General features: G+C 44.6%; 1 protein-coding gene across 1 annotated transcript in view; it reads right to left on the bottom strand.

The window, feature by feature from the left end:
• Positions 1 to 259: 259 nt before the first annotated feature.
• LOC146073002 (uncharacterized) overlaps positions 260 to 21,233 on the bottom strand; it is a 75,179-nt gene continuing 54,205 nt past the window's right edge. Inside the window, exons 14-22 of the mRNA XM_083180176.1 lie at positions 19,866 to 20,051; positions 18,936 to 19,571; positions 16,232 to 16,924; positions 14,520 to 14,657; positions 13,664 to 13,762; positions 4,146 to 4,328; positions 2,755 to 2,859; positions 2,028 to 2,119; positions 260 to 389 (exon numbers count right to left, since the gene is read on the bottom strand). Coding sequence (XP_083036302.1) covers positions 293 to 389; positions 2,028 to 2,119; positions 2,755 to 2,859; positions 4,146 to 4,328; positions 13,664 to 13,762; positions 14,520 to 14,657; positions 16,232 to 16,924; positions 18,936 to 19,571; positions 19,866 to 20,051 — 2,229 coding nt within the window. The 3' untranslated portion in view covers positions 260 to 292. The remainder of the gene's footprint in view (positions 390 to 2,027; positions 2,120 to 2,754; positions 2,860 to 4,145; positions 4,329 to 13,663; positions 13,763 to 14,519; positions 14,658 to 16,231; positions 16,925 to 18,935; positions 19,572 to 19,865; positions 20,052 to 21,233) is intronic.

Here is a 21,233-nt window from a genome sequence, read left to right as displayed (position 1 = left end):
TTGCGTCATTCTGTTCCTGCTCCTTAAGAAACTCAGGTGACACAAGCCCAGGGTTGATACATTTACCCCTCAGCTACCTCACATTTACCTGGGCAGCTGGCCAGTATGCCTACATGTAAAGAGGGCCTTGCAGCTATTGCTTCAAATTATGTTGCCTCATTAGAATTTAAAATTGTATTTTGGCAAATCAAAACATTCAATAAAATCTCAAATGTAATGTATCTTTATTTCCACAGTATATGTAGTACTTAATTAACATCTTCATAATGGTCTTGAGGTTCAGAACCATTTCTCACAGCCCTTCTGTTCCTCTCAGCTCTGGTCCGCTATCTTCCCGCTTACTCCTGGTAAGCACAGGGTCCAGCAACTCTCGGAAACTGCTCATATTTCTGTTATAGAGAAAATAATTACTGTAGCATTCATTGTGTATTTGATGGTCATAGTGTGGTGTGCGAGCTGCAGCTTGGGGGGCAGCACTGCTGCTACCCTGTGGTCCCTGCGCTGGGCTAGCTGGATCATTAAAAAAAAAAAGAACTATAAAGTCTTTGCTGGTGCACTAAATAGAAATAAAATAGAACTTTTATTTAGGTGTTGTTAAAATCACCTCACCAGTTACATTGTATTAATATGAAAATACATTATTATATAATGGTGTTACGAAAGTGAAATAAAAGTGAATTGTGAGATTAAAGTACACACATCCTTGACAGATTTTTATATATACACGGTTATTAAAATATGATATAAATATCCTCAATGTCATTGAATATACTGAGGAAATATTAAGGGGTATATTCAGTCTCCTGCCTCTATTCCCGATGGGGGAAATAGAGGTGGGGCCCTATTCAATGCTGTCACAACATTGAACATTGATCTCCGCAGAATGTGCCCAACTTCACAAGCAGTCGGACATGTCCTGCCGGGAATTGACAAGCTCCCGGCCTCAGCTTGACAATTTCTGCCTGCTTCTCGTGACCACGACCCCTTCTCACAGCCACGCCCCCTTCTCGGTGCTTGGTAGGCAGAACATTGAAACCCAGCCTGCCAAATCAGTGTTAAGCCGGCCGAGAACAGGACAGGGTCACGGCTGACAGGCCAGTTCCTTCGCTTCTTAGTGAGTGGGTAAACGCTGCTGATGGGGGAGTGAATGTCCGCCCCCCTTTGCCAGCTGAATGCCCATGTCGGCATGAGAATATATGTGTACACTGACACATCCATTCGCATGTGGGCAAAAAAAATCAGTCAATGTTCGCCGACCTTCAAATGATTTTTCACCCGCTCGCAGATAAGTCAGTCTTTTATCTGGAAAAGGGGGTGGGCATTGACATCAGCCGCCCACCCCGTGCAGGCTTTGCCACACCGGTGTTCGCATGTGAATGCCCAGCGGTTTTGTGGGCATGCCCAGGAAACACTGGGCGTTTTCATGAGCCAGTCCCCTGCCCACCACCTCTGTGCGAATGCCTTGGTGATTGTGATAGTCGCCGAATGCATTCTCACATCGGGTCTGCACGTGTGTACACATGCGCAGACCCAAAACATTGAGATAGAAAATGAACTTACTTTATTTGATCAAATCAGAATCAGCCCCAATATGTTGAACAAAACACATTCCAACTGTGAAATACTAAAGAGACATGATATAGCTTTTTCAAACTGCATTTGGTCATGATGTACAGTAGTGAATATTCAAAGACATTGGGACGTATTCAATATGGAATTCCGACTGTCGGAACATCCTGACAGTTGAAATCCCAGGCCGTTTTCGCTCCATTTGACGTTCCAGCTGTCAAATGTCAGAAAGTGAGCATGTCGATGAAAACGGCAGCAGAATTTTGCAAAATGGCTGTGAATTTGTCTTTTGTCTGAAACGGCCATGAATGGCCATTGTCGGATCTGTTTTGTCAAAATCCGCCTTCAGTGCTGTCGCAAACGGACGCTATTTATCCTTGCAGAAGATTGAATACCCCCATTGTCTATATGTTTTAGGTAAAAGCAAGTGTGTTATATAGAAAACTGCTCATATTTACCTGTCTCTTCTAGTTTGCATGAGGTATGTGCGTTCTCGTTTCATCTTCTCAAGATGCTCCTTCACCGCTGACTTTTGGCGCTCTGTATCTCCCTGCATATTTAGACAACAATCATACAGTACTGTAGCTTAATAAATGCTTTTATGCATAATGTGTTCATATAATTGGGACAGACAAAAGGAGACAAAATGGAGGCTAGTATAGAGTAAAAGACTTGTATTTTTAAATATGAAACTCCCCACCACCACCACCACCACCACACTTCCTTCAATACCTGTTCTTATAATTTTTATTTCCAAGGACCCCATTTATGAAAGACATACAATGATTAATAATTGATACAATTAAATGATAATACTGTATTACGTACCAAATAATCTAAAACATTTTTTTAGTGGATCTACAATCCTAGGACCCAAATGTTATTTAATTTGGTTAAATCTTTGTTTTTTATATGCTGTACTACATATACACCAGGATAAGCAAGGGCTCATTGCAATTTGTTAATAAGCCTTATTATTGGTGATAGCAGTTAACTAACTTGGATTTATATACTACAGAAGAAACCGCCATAACCAGGAGCAAACATGAGACTCTCTTTAAAAAATTTCCCTGTATACAGTATAATAAGACACATACACAAGCATGACCCTAGCCTCAGTAATGTAAGTGTATGTGTATTCCACCTAGATACTGTTTCCACTCTTCAGTGAAGTCACCAGCCCACCTCTGGCAATGGTTCTGGGGACAGCTGTGGAGATCTTCTCTGGGTAATGTCCATTAGATCCAACTCTGATTTTCTATTCCGGGCTATTGAAAGTCGCTCTTGAAACTACATGAGTAAGGGAAATAACTATTACAAAAGCTTCAACAATGTACACTTCAATATAATGTACTTGATGCAAACAGAGGACAACTACAGTAGATGCATTATTCTAACTACAACCATAGCAAGAATTGCATCACTTGTAGTAATTTGCGGGTATTTGCGACCCAGAGTAAATTTAGAATCCTGACCCAAACAATTCAGTTAAATCAAACAATCCTTCAAATGGAATATTGGAATTGCTATAGACTTCCTTGTGTGGCATAAAGTTCTCAATTCCACCATAAAATGTACATTAAACAAAAATACTGGGTACTTGTTTCCTAGCACGGCACCCACGATTTCCAGCAAAGTGCATCGCATCGCATGCAATATAGCGGAATGAGATGCGATTTTTAATTGTACAAGCACCCTTATGGGTGCTTACAATGTTAAATGCACCCCCATTGTCAATGCCACCCCCACTATCACCTCCAACCCGAAATGTGGCGAGAGCAGCGAGCCCGCAAGGGGCGGTGGTACGCGTCCTCCGATCTTTTCATACCCCCACTATCCACGTTGGCGTGGATTTGATTTTAGATAGTGTGGCGAGCAATGTACTAAGATGAATCTCAAAGTTTGAGAGGACACCTGCAGTATCTAAGCTGGGAATCCAACTGAGTGTGGGAAATGTGAAAAACCCTGCGGCACAGGGATTTTCCTGCAGCCACATGGTTTCCCTTTTCAGTTACAGGACAGAAAATTAGATGGGCCAAAAGGTTCTTATCTGTAATCAGATGCTATGTTTATATGTACAGATGGAGCAGCTCTCAATGGAGCTGATCCTGGCGACAGAATCGCCAGTTGCCGCAGAGGGAGTGGGGCTTGCAGCTCCAGTAAGTACAGTGCTAACCAGTGTATCCTGAGGATGCGCTGATCAGCTGTACATGCTGGCTGGTGCCGGTCAGCAGCATCTAAAGGATGCCCCAGTGGCACTGCAGCACTTATCCTGCCAGCAGGTTGCTTTTCCAGGCACCCTGCTAGCCAGAAGCATGGGCCTTGGGGTGACAATGTTCACAGATCCCTGCTCCAATCACCCACCCCTATTACGGCCCTGGCTCCATCCCACAAAATACAGAAATAATACAAATTCAAAATAATTCTGGTGCCAATCATTTCGGATATGGAAGACTCAACTTGTTATACAGTACATTGGATACGTTGTATTTTGTTCTCCATCAGATATTTTCTCTTTTCATTGATTACAACACAGGTTCAGACACTCACAGACACATACAGTAAGTGTCACTCACTCTCAGCATCTGCCTTCTTCTGTCACTGGCACATTTTAACTCTGCTTCTTTCTGTAAGTCTGTAAGTCTCTGCATGGCTTCCTGCTGTTCCTTCACAGACAGACGAATGAACACCTTTTCCCGCTGGAGTGCTGATTGACGAGGAGATGGAGAGCAGATCTGTGGTACAGTGCCTGCACGTGGCTGTGAAATAAATATATATATTTACAGTGGGCTTCGAGTGGGAGCTAGGCTGCGGGAGGGTGTAGAGCCTGCTGGGTTTCCCGACCGGTATCGTGAGTTACACACCGCACCTTCTGGGCATGCAGTAATTGAGCCAGTGGATTGTGTATAAATCTTGTGGTATTAAGCCCACACCGGATGAATTGTTCGGTACGGGCATTTTCCTCTCCGTAGGAGAGATTCTTAACAGTGATTTTCACGTTTTACAATAAACGGTATTACACCATGAAGCGCCCCCTCTATCTGTTATAGGTGCTGTTGTTTGTTGAAGGTCCCGTGGGAATCGGGTCGTTTGAGGGGAGCTGCACCGATATAACAAACAATTCGGTTTGGTGTGGATTTTTTCAAGGACTTGTCATTCCTTGGAAGGAACGGACTTTTAAACTAGTGTCAGCGCACCTGTATATTTGCATTGGATATATATATATATATATACACACTGTATATATAATTTAGAACAAAACTTCATAAAGAAAACCATGAGTACTAATGTGCTAGTTTATACTTTTTGATGCTGTGGAATGAAGCTACAGTCTAACATTCTATGCCCACATTTTGCTTGGGGATAAAAGACTATCTGACTATCCTGAGGAAACCAGTACTTTCTGTATGTGATACCTAGATATAACCTCAGTGCTGCAACATGGAGCTTTTCCTCTGTGATAAGTAGGGCTGCTGGTATATGGAAGAAACGAAGAGCACTAAGGCAATGGCATCCCTATCAGGTTTGGCACCCGCGTGGCATTATATACAACCCAGGTGGCAAAGCCGCATGCCAGAAATAAAGGGGGCATGGCCTTGTGGCTATTTTTATCACTGCAGGGGTCCTGAAATCATGACAGAAAGTGTAGTCATAGTTTAAATGTACACTGTTTATATAGATATATTGCTTCCCTGCTTCTTTCATTGTGCCTCCATCTTTTCTGCTTACAGCTTAAAGAGAAACGTGCACAGGGGCGGAACTACCGCCAGTGCAGAGCACCGGGGCCCATGAGGTTAAAGGGGCCCGATGCTGACGTCTGCCCGGCATGACAAACTGAAGTATTTATTTATTTTTTTACATGTGGAGGGAAGGAGGATACGCGGGCGGCGGGGGGGGGTTGCGGATGGTGGGGCCGGGCCTGGCACAATGGCTGGTGTGGTACTAGGCTGGCAGCCTGTTGTGTGACAGACTTGGAATGGATGCAGCAGCAGCACCCTGCACGTCTGCATCCATTCCGGCCCGGGACTGGTCTACTCCGGTAGCCTAGCAACAGGCAGCCAATCGCAAGGCTGCCTGTTGATGCTCTGAGACTACAAGCAGACAGGAAGTGATTCTGCTTTGCTCCGAGGCTGAACAAGTGAACATGCAGGCGGAGCGGAGGAGCGACAGCGACTCACTGGACTGGAGCACCAAGCAGCCGGACTCGAGGTAAGTATATTTAAGGAGGGGAGGGGGGGGGGGGAGCTGCTGAACACACATCATTATAATGGGGGCTGCACCGCACAGCAGAAACATTTTTAAATATAAGAAGAGAGGGGGTGGGGGGGTCTTAGTATAGCGAGCTGCCTTACCTGAAGTGCCACCCAGGCTCATACAAAAACCGGGGACATCTGAGGAGCCAGGGTGCTGCAGGGAGGCAGGTACCGACTATTAAGTGAAATATACGTTTATAGATAGGAGGGACTGGAGTGTGAGGTGCAATAAGAGAGAGAGGGAGGAAAGATGTATGGCTGACAGAGGGAAGGAGTAGAGGTTTATGGCTGACAGAGGGAAAGAGGGAGTGAGGGAGGAGAGGTGTATGGCTGACAGGGGGAGGGAGTGAGAGGTACACAGGTAAGGGAGAAGAGGTACACAAGTGAGGGAGGAGAGGTGTATGGCTGACAGGGGGAGGGAGTGAGAGGTACACAGGTGAGGGGTGAGAGGTGTATGGCTGACAGAGGGAAGGAGTGGGTGAGAGGTATACAGGGGAGGGAGGGAGAGAGGTGTATGGCTGACAGAGGGAAGGAGGAAAGGTGTATGGCTGACAGAGGGAAGGAGGAAAGGTGTATGGCTGAAAGAGGGAAGGAGGAAAGGTATATGGCTGACAGAGGGAAGGAGGAAAGGTATATGGCTGACAGAGGGAAGGAGGAACGGTGTATGGCTGACAGAGGGAAGGAGGAACGGTGTATGGCTGACAGAGGGATGGGAGTGAGAGGTATACAGGTGAGGGAGGGAGTTGAGGTGTATGGATGACCGAGGGAAGGAGGGAGTGAGAGGGACACAGGTGAGGGAGGGAGGAAAGGTGTATAGCTGACAGAGGGAAGAAGGGAGTGAGAGGTACACAGGTGAGGGAGGGAGGAAAGGTGTATAGCTGACAGAGGGAACAAGGGAGTGAGAGGTACACAGGTGAGGGAGGGAGGACAGGTGTATGGCTGACAGAAGGAAGTGAGAGGTGCATAGGGTAAGGGTGCATAGGTTAAGAAATGCGAAGGAGAAGCGGTTTATTGGTGACAGGTGGAAGGAGGGGGTGCAAGGTACAATAACTTTTTATCATATACTGTAATGTTTTGTTTTTTAGTACATAGTGTTAAAAAGTCTAAATTAATTGCACTTTGTTAACAGCCCTAAAGCTTCAGGGGTTCAAAGTGTACCTCCGACTGGCAGGGTGGAGAGTGGGGGGCCCAAAGCATTTTTTAGCACCTGGGCCCAAGACTCTCTAGTTCTGCCTCTGAACATGAAATAATAGAGATTATTAGTGGCGGACTACATATTATATTTTGGGTGTGATTCTAAGTAGCATGCAGTCTTTGAATCCTATTCTAATGCTGTGGTACATTTTTGTATGGATAAACAATCATGCAGCATCTTGTAGCAGTGCATTTCATCCTGGTGTGTCTTTAGACCTACCATCAGTGCACCATCTAATCTGTATCAGCCCCCTGCGTGAGCAGCTGTACACTTTTGGATGCAGTCTCTTACAGCAACACCATCTTAAGTAAATATCTCTGGAGTACTCTCACATTTACTATATTGGGGCGGATTCAGGGAACAGCACAAAAAGGAAAAGAACCGTTATTTTTTCACTTTGGAAAAATTATGCTGAACTGCAGGTGGGGCAGATTTCAGTTGTGACATGCTTTTCTATCACCACTGAATTCCTATGTTTTTGCTTTAATATAAAAAATTGAATCATATATTCAAAAATCTTGCGCCTGAAATTTAATGCGACCAAACCTTTAAACAGTGTTCAGGCATATCAGTTTGTTAATACTATGTAAATCAAATGAAGATATTCAGTAGTTGATGTTGTTTTTTTAACTATAATGTAGTTCGTATATAATACCCAAATCCATTTACTTACAGGACCATAAACCGTAAAACCGAAATATATGAACCATGGAAGGAAATACATCATTCTGTATTAAGCTGGCATTCCATTGTAGTTAATATGTAATGTATTACCTCCACGCTGGCGTGGAGGAGTAACAGACAACATTTTCATATGTAAGAATCTGCTGGCTTCTTCTCCTTCATGTTAGCGGCTGGTTCTTCGTATGTGAGGGACATTATGTTGCTGATGCTCTGTGCAAACACCATCACAGCAAGAAGACACGACCTCACATATTTAGGTTCATGTCCCCACAGGATCTCAGGATGGTGCCTTGTGTATAAAGGCCCATACAAATGGGCCGATGGGTGCCACGTGCTGAAGGATGTGCTTAAGATTCCTGAGCACACATGTGATGCACCAGTGATTTGTGCTCAGCAATCTGTGCAGACCTGATTTTGAGTGTGCATCGCAACATCGCGGGGGGTATACACATTATTTTATTATTTATTTATTAACAGTTTCTTATATAGCACACACAGATTCCGCAGCGCTTTACAGAGAATATTTGAACATTCACATCAGTCCCTGCCCCAATGGATCTTACAATCTATATTTCCTACCACATGTACATGCACACACAGACATTCTAGGGTTAATTTGTTGGGAGCCAATTGCCCTACCAGTATATTTTTGGATTGTGGGAGGAAACCGGAATACCCAGGGGAAACCCACGCAAGCACGGGAAGAATATGCAAACTCCCGCCATGGTGGGAATCGAGCCCGTGTCCTCAGTGCTGTGAGGTAGTAATGCTAATCATTACATCATCTGTACTGCCTAACATGGGGCAATGTGTGCTTAATTTCTAAAGGTGCGTACACACGGGGGCGATTATAGCAAATATCGCTGGAAATATGGTCACTGAGCAACCATATTGCCAGCGATAGAAGGGTGCACCAGTGATAAATCGCCGGATGTACGCTCCAGTTTTCTGCCCATAGTGATCGCTGGTCGCAGGAGCTGATTTCCACTGCCGGGCTCCCCTTTAATACTAATTCAGGTGCTGTGTTTGGGATTGTCTCACCTTATAAAAGCCAGAAGTTACTTGGCAGTTGAGCATTAACCCAGAAAAAAAAACACATGTTCATTTTAGCTATGATGTGTAAGCAGGTGCCAGGTTCCCAAGAAAAACAGTTGTTAGTGTAGGACTTGCAGTGAAATGGGGTCCCTTGGCGATGGGCTGCAAGCTTAAATGCATTGATCAATTCATGAACTAAAACCCCATTATTTATTTATTGATTATTTGAATGTTAAGGTGAGTCAGTTTGTTGTAGTGAGTGCTGGGCCCCCTGTGTTTGTATTTACTAGAGTGTGTGGTCACAGGCCACCGCACCCCACCCTGGGATGTGGGTGCTGTTTGCACCCCATTCCTAGGAATGGCGAGTGTGTTGGTACTTCTGTATCTATATATCTGGGTTGATTTTTAATTAACCTCTGTTACTGTAATCATAGCTTTCTCATGCACCCTAGATAAGCTCATTTACCTGAAACCTGTGACAGCTGCCCCTTTAATACTAATTCAGGTGCTGTGTTTGGGATTGTCTCACCTTATAAAAGCCAGAAGTTACTTGGCAGTTGAGCATTAACCCAGAAAGAAAAACACATGTTCATTTTAGCTATGATGTGTAAGCAGGTGCCAGGTTCCCAAGAAAAACAGTTGTTAGTGTAGGACTTGCAGTGAAATGGGGTCCCTTGGCGATGGGCTGCAAGCTTAAATGCATTGATCAATTCATGAACTAAAACCCCATTATTTATTTATTGATTATTTGAATGTTAAGGTGAGTCAGTTTGTTGTAGTGAGTGCTGGGCCCCCTGTGTTTGTATTTACTAGAGTGTGTGGTCACAGGCCACCGCACCCCACCCTGGGATGTGGGTGCTGTTTGCACCCCATTCCTAGGAATGGCGAGTGTGTTGGTACTTCTGTATCTATATATATATCTATATATATATATCTATATATATATATATAGATATATATATATATATATATATATACAGTACACATACACACACACATACATATATACAATAGGTATGCGGTTAACATCCCTGTTGTTGGGATGCTGGCAATCAGAATAGTGACGCCTGGAATTCAAACTCGATGCCAGAATGCCAATATTGATGAAGATGGCATGCTGATTGAAAGTATGGGGCATGTTCGGTATGGGCACTAGTGGGGGACTTAGGGATAAGTGTAGGGTAAGGCTGTCTGCAGGGGTGCATACTGCAGGGGGTGGCTGCAGGCTGTGTACGGGGGTATTGGACTCACTATGGGGGTGCACATTACATGGAGTGGCTGGATGCTGGCTACAGGGGATCACACTAGGGGGATGGGGGTATTGGACTGGCTATCGGGGTACACAATACACGGTGACACTATGTTGACAGAGCTACCAATGTCCACTACAGGGAGTCACTGGAGGGGGTGTGGGTTTGCGTGGCTGGCAAAATAAATAATGCAGGGGTTGTAAGGAATGTAGTTGGAGTGCATACTGTGGTCAGGGAGGTGTGGGGTGGGGGGGGGGGGAGAAGGCATGAAGGAAAAGAACAATGAAAGTGCACAGTGCAGGGAAGTGACAACTTACCTCCAGTCTGTGCCTGCGGGTATCAGGAGGAAAGTGCAGCAGCACGGCCGGCATTAGGTGCTGTTACAATCCATGTGAAGTCACTGCCTGAGTGGAGATGGAGCAGCCAGAGGCGTAGGGAGGGCGGAGCCACCGGAGCTCCGGGCGCCGATTGGTTGGCTGGCGCCGCCGGCCCGCCCCCCCTCCGCAAATGGTCCCTGCTGCTTCTAGTAGTGTGGCACTGTGGCGGGTACGCGTACGCCCGGGGCGGGCAGCGCCTGCGGCTGCCCTGCCCAGCGCCTGCCTCCCCTCCTGCCCAGGCTGCTCGCCCGGTCCCCGCCGCCAAGCGTCACGGGCGGTGAGGCCGGGCGGCGGGCTGACAGTCACCACCACGGCTGCCTGTGCATTGCTGCTGCTGCTGCTGCTCGGTCTGGCTTCCGGGCAGCGCAGGCAGCCAGCGTATCAGCACTAGTGTGTGTGTGACAACAATGTCACACTCCTCCCAGCGACTCCTACCCCCTCCCTCCTCCCTGGCTACAGCAGCGCGTCATCACCAGCCTTCCCAAGCGCTGGCTGTAGCCTGGAGGAGAAGGTGTGTTGCTGGCTGCCGCACGTGCGATATTCAATTATTTAAGGTGGGGGGGGGGGGGGGTGGTGGTGGTGGTGGTGGTGGGTGGGGTGGGGTGGGTGGTTGTGGTGTGTGGGGGGGGTTAGTGAATCTCTGGCTTCTGCTGCTGCCCTGGCCTGCTGTGCTGTATATATCTTTATTTCTGCTGTATATATATTTAGCTATCTTTATTAATTTGTCTTTATTTACAGTGCAGCAGCTTCCTTTACAGTGTCTTAGCGCAGCAGATTCCGTTACAGTGTCTTATACAGCGCAGCAGATTCCGTTACAGTGTCTTATACAGCGCAGCAGATTCCGTTACAGTGTCTTATACAGCGCAGCAGATTCTGCTACAGTGTCTTATACAGCGCAGCAGATTCCGTTACAGTGTCTTATACAGCGCAGCAGATTCCGTTACAGTGTCTTATACAGCGCAGCAGATTCCGTTACAGTGTCTTATACAGCGCAGCAGATTCCGTTACAGTGTCTTATACAGCGCAGCAGATTCCGTTACAGTGTCTTATACAGCGCAGCAGATTCCGTTACAGTGTCTTATACAGCGCAGCAGATTCCGTTACAGTGTCTTATACAGCGCAGCAGATTCCGTTACAGCGTCTTATACAGCGCAGCAGATTCCGTTACAGCGACTTATATAGCGCAGCAGATTCCGTTACAGCGACTTATATAGCGCAGCAGATTCCGTTACAGCATCTTATATAGCGCAGCAGATTCCGTTACAGTGTCTTATATAGCGCAGCAGATTCCGTTACAGTGTCTTATACAGCGCAGCAGATTCCATTACAGCGTCTTATATAGCGCAGCAGATTCTGTTACAGTGTCTTATACAGCGCAGCAGATTACGTTACTGTGTTTTTTAAGTTTTTTATTTTCAAATGTGACATGCCAACACGTGTTAGCCACGCCCCCAATTCATTACCGGGGGGGGGGGCGCGAAATATGCCATTGCTCCGGGCACCATGGCGCCTAGCTACACCGCTGGGAGCAGCAGGGGTAGTCGGCGGCCAAGGCATCAGGGTACATTAGTCAGGGGTTGGTGGGTGAAGCAGCTGCTGGGGCACAAAGTATGGGAGCCGGACATTGGGGGGGGGGGGGGGGGGGAGTGGCTCAGTCATCACAGTATGAGAGCCGGGGGTTTGTAGGATAATGCCGCCGGGGCATCACACAGTACGGGAGCTGGGGGGTGGGTTTAAAGCTACACAGTAGGGGGGGGGGGGGGGGCTTTAATGCCATACATTACGGGAGCTGGGGGGGGTTTAAAGCCACTTCAGAGTGCGCACTGCTGCGCAGCCTGTGCCTGTTTGTGTGGACCCGCTGTTTATGCTGACAGTCTGATCTGTCACAGCGGCAGCTACAGGTCAGACACAGCAGTGTAAGCAGTGCAGGGAGAGCGCACCTCCAGCCTTGCTCCTCCCTTCACTGCGGAAGCTTCGGCGGCAGCAAGGATTAAAAAATTAAAACATTTTCGGAGGGTGCAGGGGATTGCCTTTGGGGCCAGGACTAGTGACGCTGGGTTAGTTAGTTGCTGCGGCGCCTAGCCGGCATCTGGCACCCACCGGCGGGTTTAGGTAAGCCACCCAACTTCCCTGCTGTCAGCCCCCACTGCCTGCAATTCACACAGTTAGAGCCGTATGAGCCGGAGACACGGAGCGGGCGGCGAGGAGCAGTCGTCAAAAGGCAGTTAATCAGCCTTGGACGCCGCCTGAAAGTGCCTCAGTGATAGTCAGGGACGTTCTTTCTCCGTTATGAATGCACGCCCCTGTCACAGAGGCAGATGTGCCTGCCCAATCACATCTGCCTCAGTGACAGGGGCGTACTTTCATATAGGCAGAAAGCACGTCCCTGTCACTGAGGCACTGCCACACCACAGGTGCCATTTCTATAGCTTTTTTGAATGGGCTTTTACAGCCCAGTGCTCGGCTTCGCCCACTGCCCGCCCCCTGATTCTGGACATTTACATTGTTAGCAGGAGGCACCGCACTTGGTGCCTCCTAGACCAATATACAGTATATATTTTTTTAAAGGGGTAAAAATGATTATAATATAAAGCATATACTTATGACACATAATATGTGTCATAAGTATTTTCTTTGTATTATTTTAATTATGGTTAATCATTAATGACAGGGGAGGCACTGCCTCCCCTGCCTCCCCTGACTGCACGTCTCTGCAAATAGGAGTATGCTCACCAAATACACTTGTAGCGGCTGAGTCATGGGTGTGCAACTAATTTTACACACAAACCATATATATATGTGCATATGCATTGTTTGTAAGATGAGGGAGGACATATGTATAATTATCTTCTACTTATTAAGCCTGATTCAGAGGTGACCACAAACTTCACGCATTGCCAGTAGTCACTTAGTTGGCTGATGTTGGAGGTACTGTGCATACTTCTGATGGTTACTGCCAGGATATGCAGAAATTTCAGTGTGTGTATCTGGGTGGTAATGGAAGTGGTTAGCCAGATGTGGGCATGCCGCTGTAAGTGCACAGACACAGGTGACCATGATGGAGATAAAGATTCTGCGCCCCTATAGAGCTGATGCAATCTCCGATGGTGCGACCGATGGTGCATCTTAATATGCACAGTGGTGGATTTGCTCCTCAGCCATTGGGCATGTCATTAGACTTATTAGTCTCCGATAGTGGTTGCGTGTATTGTGGCTGTACACATACTGTAGGAAGCCAAATACAAGTTTGTAAAGTTTATATGTAATTTACAGTACTCGTTTGAATAAGAATTATCTTACCTGTCCCCTTTTTCCATCATGATTTTCATCCTGCTGCGCAGATGCTCCCAATGCTGTGTGCGGCTGCTCCCGGCTGTGCAGAGGGCAGGGCAGCTGCGCCTAATGCATAAATATGTAAAAATACTTATTTTGAAACCAGTTGCCTCAGTTTCCTTGGGTTCTTACACTGAGAGAGCATTCTACAGCTCACCTCTCATTGCCATTTCTTCTACTGACTGGTCATTTTTTCTTACTCATGTCATATTGCCTCATTCACTAATTATTGGAAAATGAAAATCTATTGACCATTTGCACAGAACTCCTTCCTGTGCCAGAACTTCCTCCCCATCGCTCACCTGCCACCACCAACTCCCCTAGGTTCTCTCTGGCTTACAGATGGCAGCCATTTCTTTTGAAGCTTTTTACTCTCTATATAGAAAGCAGCAAAGACAAGGGGAGGTGAGTGTGCAGTAGGGGCAGAGGGTGCGATGTTTAAATGGCTCTGACTAGAAAGATGCCAGACTAAAGCTGTGTACACATGAGGGCAATATCAGCACATATCGCTGGCAATATGGTCGCTGAACGACCATATTGCCAGTGATTTCAAGTGCTGTGGGTGATAAATCGCCGGTAGCACGCTCCTGGTGCCAGTCCTTCACGGTCGCTGGAGCATGCTTTGTGGGCTACATGCCAAAGCAGCCAGTATTTACCCTGTATGCTGAAAATGTACGTGTTTGCACCCCCTGCTTTACAGCACAGTGTGTCCAGGTACACAGTTACAGTACTTGCTCTTCCTTACTTATTCCTAACATTATTCAGAAAAATCTCTACCTTAGCTCCTCATATATCCCATTCCATCTGTTACTACAATACACACCTCATTTCTCACAAGAATGCCATTGGCTGGCACTTGTGCCATGTGATTCAAGAAGTTTTCATTCAGTGAGGTTCCCACGGCTGCCACAGTCATGGTCTGATTAGCTGCCCCCCAAAATTTGAACCATGGACCTGGGATCTATAGAATATAAAGATTATAGGAAATGTCAAGTAAAAGCACTGCTAGACAAAAAGAGCCAATCAGTTTCTGTGTGGGCTGACTGATCCTACAGTGGTTAGCAATGTTCAGCTTTCTTATTATTGCTGATAGGCAACAGAACATACTGGTAAGTATATCTCAGCATTGGCTAAAGAGTCAATACCAAGGGGTAAATCAAATGTCATAGGGTCCCTGTAGCCAATGGTCCAAGAATGGCCATATTATTAAAGCAACAATCACATGCATGTCAAAACGGGATAGGGTCGTATTGTCGACAGCACTAAGTTCGACAGTCATTAGGTCAACTGGTGGCAAGGTCGAAAGGGTTCTAGGTCAACATGGGTGAAGGTCGAGAGGTGTCTAGGTCGACATGGGTATTTAAACTGATTTTTTGAGCCGACATGTGCCGACAGGCGGTATTTCATGCCCTACCATCCACTAGGGCGTGGTGTGAGAATTAAATAGTGTGCCGAGCGCAGCGGTTCACTTCCAAATGTGTCCATGTCTACATTCGGGTAAAAAAACTGAAAAAAACCATGTAGATCTAAAAAAACTGAAAAAACCCATGTCCTGTTCACCTAACCCATGTTGACCTAATGCATGTATCGATCTAAACCCATGTCAACTTTGTCCTATGTCGACCTAGACACCTGTCGACCTAGAACCACGTAGACCTTTCCACCTGTCGACCCAACGGTGACGACCTAATGACTGTCGACCTAAGTGTGGTCGATAAAACGATCCACACCTGTCAAAACTAAGTTAGTGTTCCTTGTAAATATTTGCTACTTTAAAAATACAGCCATTCTCAGATCAAATCTGAATGGTAAAAGAGAAAAAAGAGGTTTTCAGAGAAAGAATGCAATATATTGGAGATTAACGCATGCCATATGAATACAGTCATTTATAAAAAATATTGTATCATTGTGAAATTGCTTTCCATCAGTTTCTGATTTCTAAAAATATATTGACATAATGGGGGAAATTTAGTAAAGGAAATTTGTAAAAAATAGGTGTATTTGTATCCAGAAATACACTTATTTTTGACATTTACAATACCGAAAATACAGCAATTCGTATTCGTATTGATAGCACATCAATACGAATATGAATTGCCGTATTTTCGGGATAGTAAATGTCAAAAATAAGTGTATTTCTGGATACAAATACACCTATTTTTTTTACTAATTTCCTTTAGTAAATTTCCCCCAATGTGTGAGATTTAATAGGATGAGAAATTCAGAAAGTTAGAGATTTGGGAAGAAATCTCCAGTTTTTTTAAAGTGGTAATCATTTGACACTGCAAAACCAGTTTGATTTTGCAGTGTAAATGATTTCCGCTTTAAAAAAACCTGGAGATTTCTTCCCAAATCTCTCACTTTCTGAATCTCTCATCCTATTAAATCTCACCCATAATAGTGTACTATAAATAACGTTCTTGTGACCTTAGACAAGGGTCAATGGGCTGTAGAGATAGAAACCAGCATATAACTATGTGAAACATATGCAGGGCATGAACACATTCCTTATAAAGATGGCTTCTAAAGCTTTACCTGTGGGCTGAATGCCTTGCTTTGATGACTCTCACCCTCCACACAAGTGGCCATTCCATGTTCTGGCAATGTGCATAGCTCCGTGTTTTGCTCTTTTCCAATCTGAATATCCAATCCATCTTCCCCATGACTCTCTTTCAGATTGTCCTTGTTTATCTGTATTTCCCCAGCCAGTAAACTGATTTCCTTCAAGCTTCCTTTCTTTACCATATCTCTCTCATACCTTCCATGTTTCTCAGCCGTCCCAACACTCATTAATGACTCTTTAATTATTACCAGTCCATCACCAGTGCCTGACAAATGTTTGTGACCCATCCTAATGTCATCCAGTTCCATCCGCTCACCTTCTTCTCTGCGTGTTATTTCTCTGTATCCGGAGAGCTCATCCTGACTCTCTGACCCCATTATTGCTCCTTCCTCTTTACTCTGCATTTCATCTTCTCTTTCTCCTGTATCCAGTATCTTCCTTTTTACTGCCCCTTCCCTTATATACTTTCTTATATTTTCTATTTCCTCCAAATCTTTCATTTCTGGTCCTTCTTTCTGATTATTTATTTCTCCAGGCAGTTCATGCTCATTTTCACCCTGTATTTCCAGACATATTTCTTCAGTTTTTTCATTTGCAAACTGCTCACTTTTTTCTGGGCCAAACTGTGTCTTATGCATGTCACACAGGTTATATTTTGAAGGCTCCTGTAATGGTGAAAATGGAAGAGCAACAATCAATTATATAACATGATGACAGGAAATATACAGTAAATAGGCCTACATACCTTACTTCATCATTCATATAGTTGTCGTTGTCCCCCCCACATACACACACAGCCAGCTAGATCTGCATCACCAATTTAGTTATTTATACTGTATATGCATGCCTATACTATAATACTATACTAAAATACATTGTGATTCATACTGTGATACCTGGACAATGGTGATTGGTTATCCATTATAGTTGTCAGGGGTATGGATCATTAGGTCACCAGCATGTTGGTCAACATGCATTAAGGGCGACATGGTTATTAGGTCGACATGGGTAAGGTCGATAGTGAAAAAGTCAACATGTTTTTTTGGTACTCTTTACTTATCACGGCGCCCATCACGGGCATTGAATGCACTAAAAAAATCGGGTGCGACGTGGATAGTGGGGGTATGAAAAGGTCGTAGGACGCGTACCGCCGCCCCTTGCGGGATCGCTGCGCTCGCCACGCTTCGGGTTGACGTTGATCGTGGGGTGGCATTAACAATTGTGGGGGCCATTTCACACTTCAGGGTGGCTATTTGGCCTCTGTGGGCCATTTAACGTTGTTTCCTATGGAAAAATCGGGTCAATTGAGGCATTGAACATGAAAATCGGGTCAATTGAGACATTTAACATTGTTCCCTATGGGAAATCGCGTGCATCGCGTCGGTCGCGTCGCACCCGATTTTTAGTGCATTCAATGCCCGCGATTTTTTTACCTGCGATGCCCACGATCAAAATCGTGGGCGCCGTGCTAGGTAAAGAGTACCGTTTTTTTTTTCACCCGAATGTCGACACAGTCAACATAAACACTAAAATGTAGCACCGCGTCCCCTCACATGGCTCGCTACTCTCGCCATGCTTCGGACACTATTTTATTCTCCCACCAAGCGAGTTGAGCCCCACCACCTACCTGGCTCTAAACGAGAGCCCCACCTTCACTTTGCTCCAGCCAAACATCTCTGTGAACTTTCATTTCCCGACCAGCCTCCTCCACACTTGTGCAGTGACCTTGGGCAGCGTTTTTCAAATCTTCCCACCCACCCATCCTGCCCGAACTCTCTAAGGTCATTTGGATCCACATGCTGGGCAATATACCGGAACTACCAATATATTCTTCGCCGTTATACGAGGTCCTCACATCTGACCATCATCGTCGGTAATTATACCCAAACATCTTGGTATTCATGAACTGCCTTTTCTTTTCTACCTGGAGCAAGCATGCAATGACTGTGTTTTTTATCACCCACCTGGATTTTTATTAGCCTTTTTTCCCCCATTGTTCTTTCTTTTTTTATATAGAGAGTTCCCTAATTAACAATTTTATGCAATAAATGTATTTGTTTATATATTTATCACTTGTAATTGGTTATTAATCAATCTAACCCAAGCGCTGTATACCCCCCCCTTCTTTATTCTCCCACCAAGCCCTAGTGGATGGTGGGGCATGAAATACCACCTGTCGGCACATGTCATGTTGACATGGACACCGAAATGTACCACCGTGTCCCCTCGCTGCGCTCATCATGCTTTGGGTACGGTGCCTCACTACGCTCAGCACACTATTTTATTCTGCCACCATGCCCTAGTGGATGGTAGGAAATGAAATATCGCCTGTCGGCACATGTCGGCTCAAAAACAGTAAAAAAAAACACCATGTCGACCATTGGACTCTCGACCTTCCCTATGTCGACCTAGTGGTGTCAACCTAATGCTTGTTGACCTACTTGGTGGTAACCCAATGACCATTTCCTGTTGTCAGGGATTCACCGGTGGACCCCAAGCTTATGTTCTGCTCATATTACAAAACTGTAACTAAATGTAAATGCAGCATGCCACATATATCGTACAGTTCTACACTGTACTCATTTCTATTCAGCTGGACTGCGCACATTATGAATACATTATAATTGCAAAGTACATAAAGGTAATGTACAATAGTACAATATTATAATACCTTACCAGCTGAGATGCTGGCTCTCTGGAACATATTTCATCTCCGTTGTGAGAACGGTATATGGTGTTGCATTCTTCTGCATTATCATTTGAGGAATTTCTGCCAATTTCATTGTGTTTTAGTCTTTGTGTTGAAAAACTTTCTGTAGCCAAGGAAGTTGTCTGTATTGCTGCATGAATTTGCTTTTGGAATATGTCATCCTCCTGCCTGACATGTATATCAGTTGGGTTTATATTATCCGCCTTTTGTATACTGTGATCAGAAGCCGGGATCTCTGTCTGTGTGTCTTCCTGCGTGTGACAATGTTCTCCTTGGCTTAACATATGCTGCTGGGTAACTACACTATTTGCAGTAATATACTCATTGTTCTCCTCCTTTTCTGTATGTGCACCTTCTGTCTCACAATTCCCTTTTGTTTCTATAGCTGTATATTCTACATTCATAGTTGTTTTACCCATAAATTCACTGCCAACATCTCTCATGGCTTCATTTTCTCTGCCTTTATATCCGATGCACTCTCCATCCTGTTCTAGTTGATCTTCCTTTGGCTCTTTCATTGACATTGTTGTCATGTTTCCATCTTTATTAATGTTATCATTTGTACCACTGAACTCTATATCCTTCAGATGGGATACTGGAGGCTGGGGTGACCAAATTGGATAGAAATCAGTTACATTTCAAAAATATGTTTACAAAAATCAACATCAATAGTATGTGAAAGCATTAGAAGTGTTATAAATAAAATATTGTTATTTTTTTTATAAGATTGGACTTCATTTTAGAAAGTAAACTCAAATGACAGAAAGTAAACCCAAACTAGCTATATCCTTTCCATAAATATAATTTAATATTGAACTGTTTTCTTTTTAGGTAAACTAAATTGTGTTGTCATTTTAGAGGTTTATTATAAACGGATGTCAATATTGTGCACTGACCGTATCTGTGATGTGAACAGCACATCTATGCTCTGTGGTTACTAGTGTATTCTGGTCAAGCTCTTCCTGGGTGGAGAATGACCCTGGTGGCTGGGACCTCCCTAATCTTTCTTTTAATGAGGATAATCTTCCAATCAGACTACCTGTGGCTTCCAGTAATGAGATGGTCAGATCATTCAGAGAACCCTAGAAAGGAAAAAAGTTGAGACAATTCAATATATTAACACAGGATGAAACCTAGATAATTCTGCGGAAAACACAAAGAAAGAAAATAATGAGATGAAATAAGGGTACGCAGTAAAGGAGAAATGCATTATTCAGGACACTCCAAACACTGTCATAAATATCTTTGCACATTAACAAAAGTGACTTGTGTAATGAAAGTGATCATGATTTATTTAAACCACCAACTACAGAGTAAGTAGCATTTTAGGAGCCAATTATTCAAATTTAAAAGCATAACACTAAAGTTGAGACAGGAAGTTTGATGTGATCATTATAGAGTTGTATAGTGTATACATTACTTTTCAAATGTACTTTGATATAAAAGTTATGCACTTCTATAAAAGATTAGTTTGAAGAATGGAAAACTCTGGAGAGTCATTGATTGAAAGAGTATAACAAATATGTTTATGGGGGTATTCAATCACTGGCGACCATCTCCCAAAGGGGAGCTCGGCAGAACGAGCCCGACTTCACAAGCAGTCGGGCTCGTTCTGCCGAGAATGGCCGGGAAGTGACAAGCTTTTGGCTGCAGCTTGCCTCTTCCCGGCAGCAGCTCGCGGCCACGCCCCCACTGCAGGCAAGCTCGACAGCCATGACTCCAGATTGAATACCCCCCTAAGGGGTAGATTTATTAAGCTTGGTGAAGTGATAAAATGTCTGGTTTTTATCACCGGCCAATCAGCTCCTACCTGTCATTTTTTAAACCAAGCCTGTAGCTTCACAGGTAGGAGCTGATTGGCCGGTGATAAAAAACAGACAGTTTATCACTTCACTGAGCTTAATAAATCTGCCCCTAAGTGAGGAGTGAGAGACATATACATGTATACATGTAACACTACAGAGATGTATACATGTAATGAGGAACACTCAAACATTACAGCAATCAATAGAAAAAGTGGTGAAAACAATTGTGACTACTGGAGGAGAAGCTTCAGATCATCCATAATTAAAGAGGAGTCATCATGAAAGAACACTACTAGGGAGAAGTAGCTCACTGTCATGAATTTACCACTCTGGGAAATGGTGCAGCATACTGAATTAAATTTATAAATCCATTGTGAAGAAAGGAAGAGAATACTCAGTGATACCTATGGGTCGATGAGAGTGAACGTAAGTTGGGTTTGTGAATGTATTTTGTATGTT

Source organism: Crinia signifera, chromosome 4 (assembly GCF_055691185.1).
Source record: "Crinia signifera chromosome 4, ASM5569118v1, whole genome shotgun sequence".
Lineage (NCBI taxonomy): Eukaryota > Metazoa > Chordata > Amphibia > Anura > Myobatrachidae > Crinia > Crinia signifera.
This window is presented reverse-complemented; position numbering and strand designations above follow the sequence as displayed.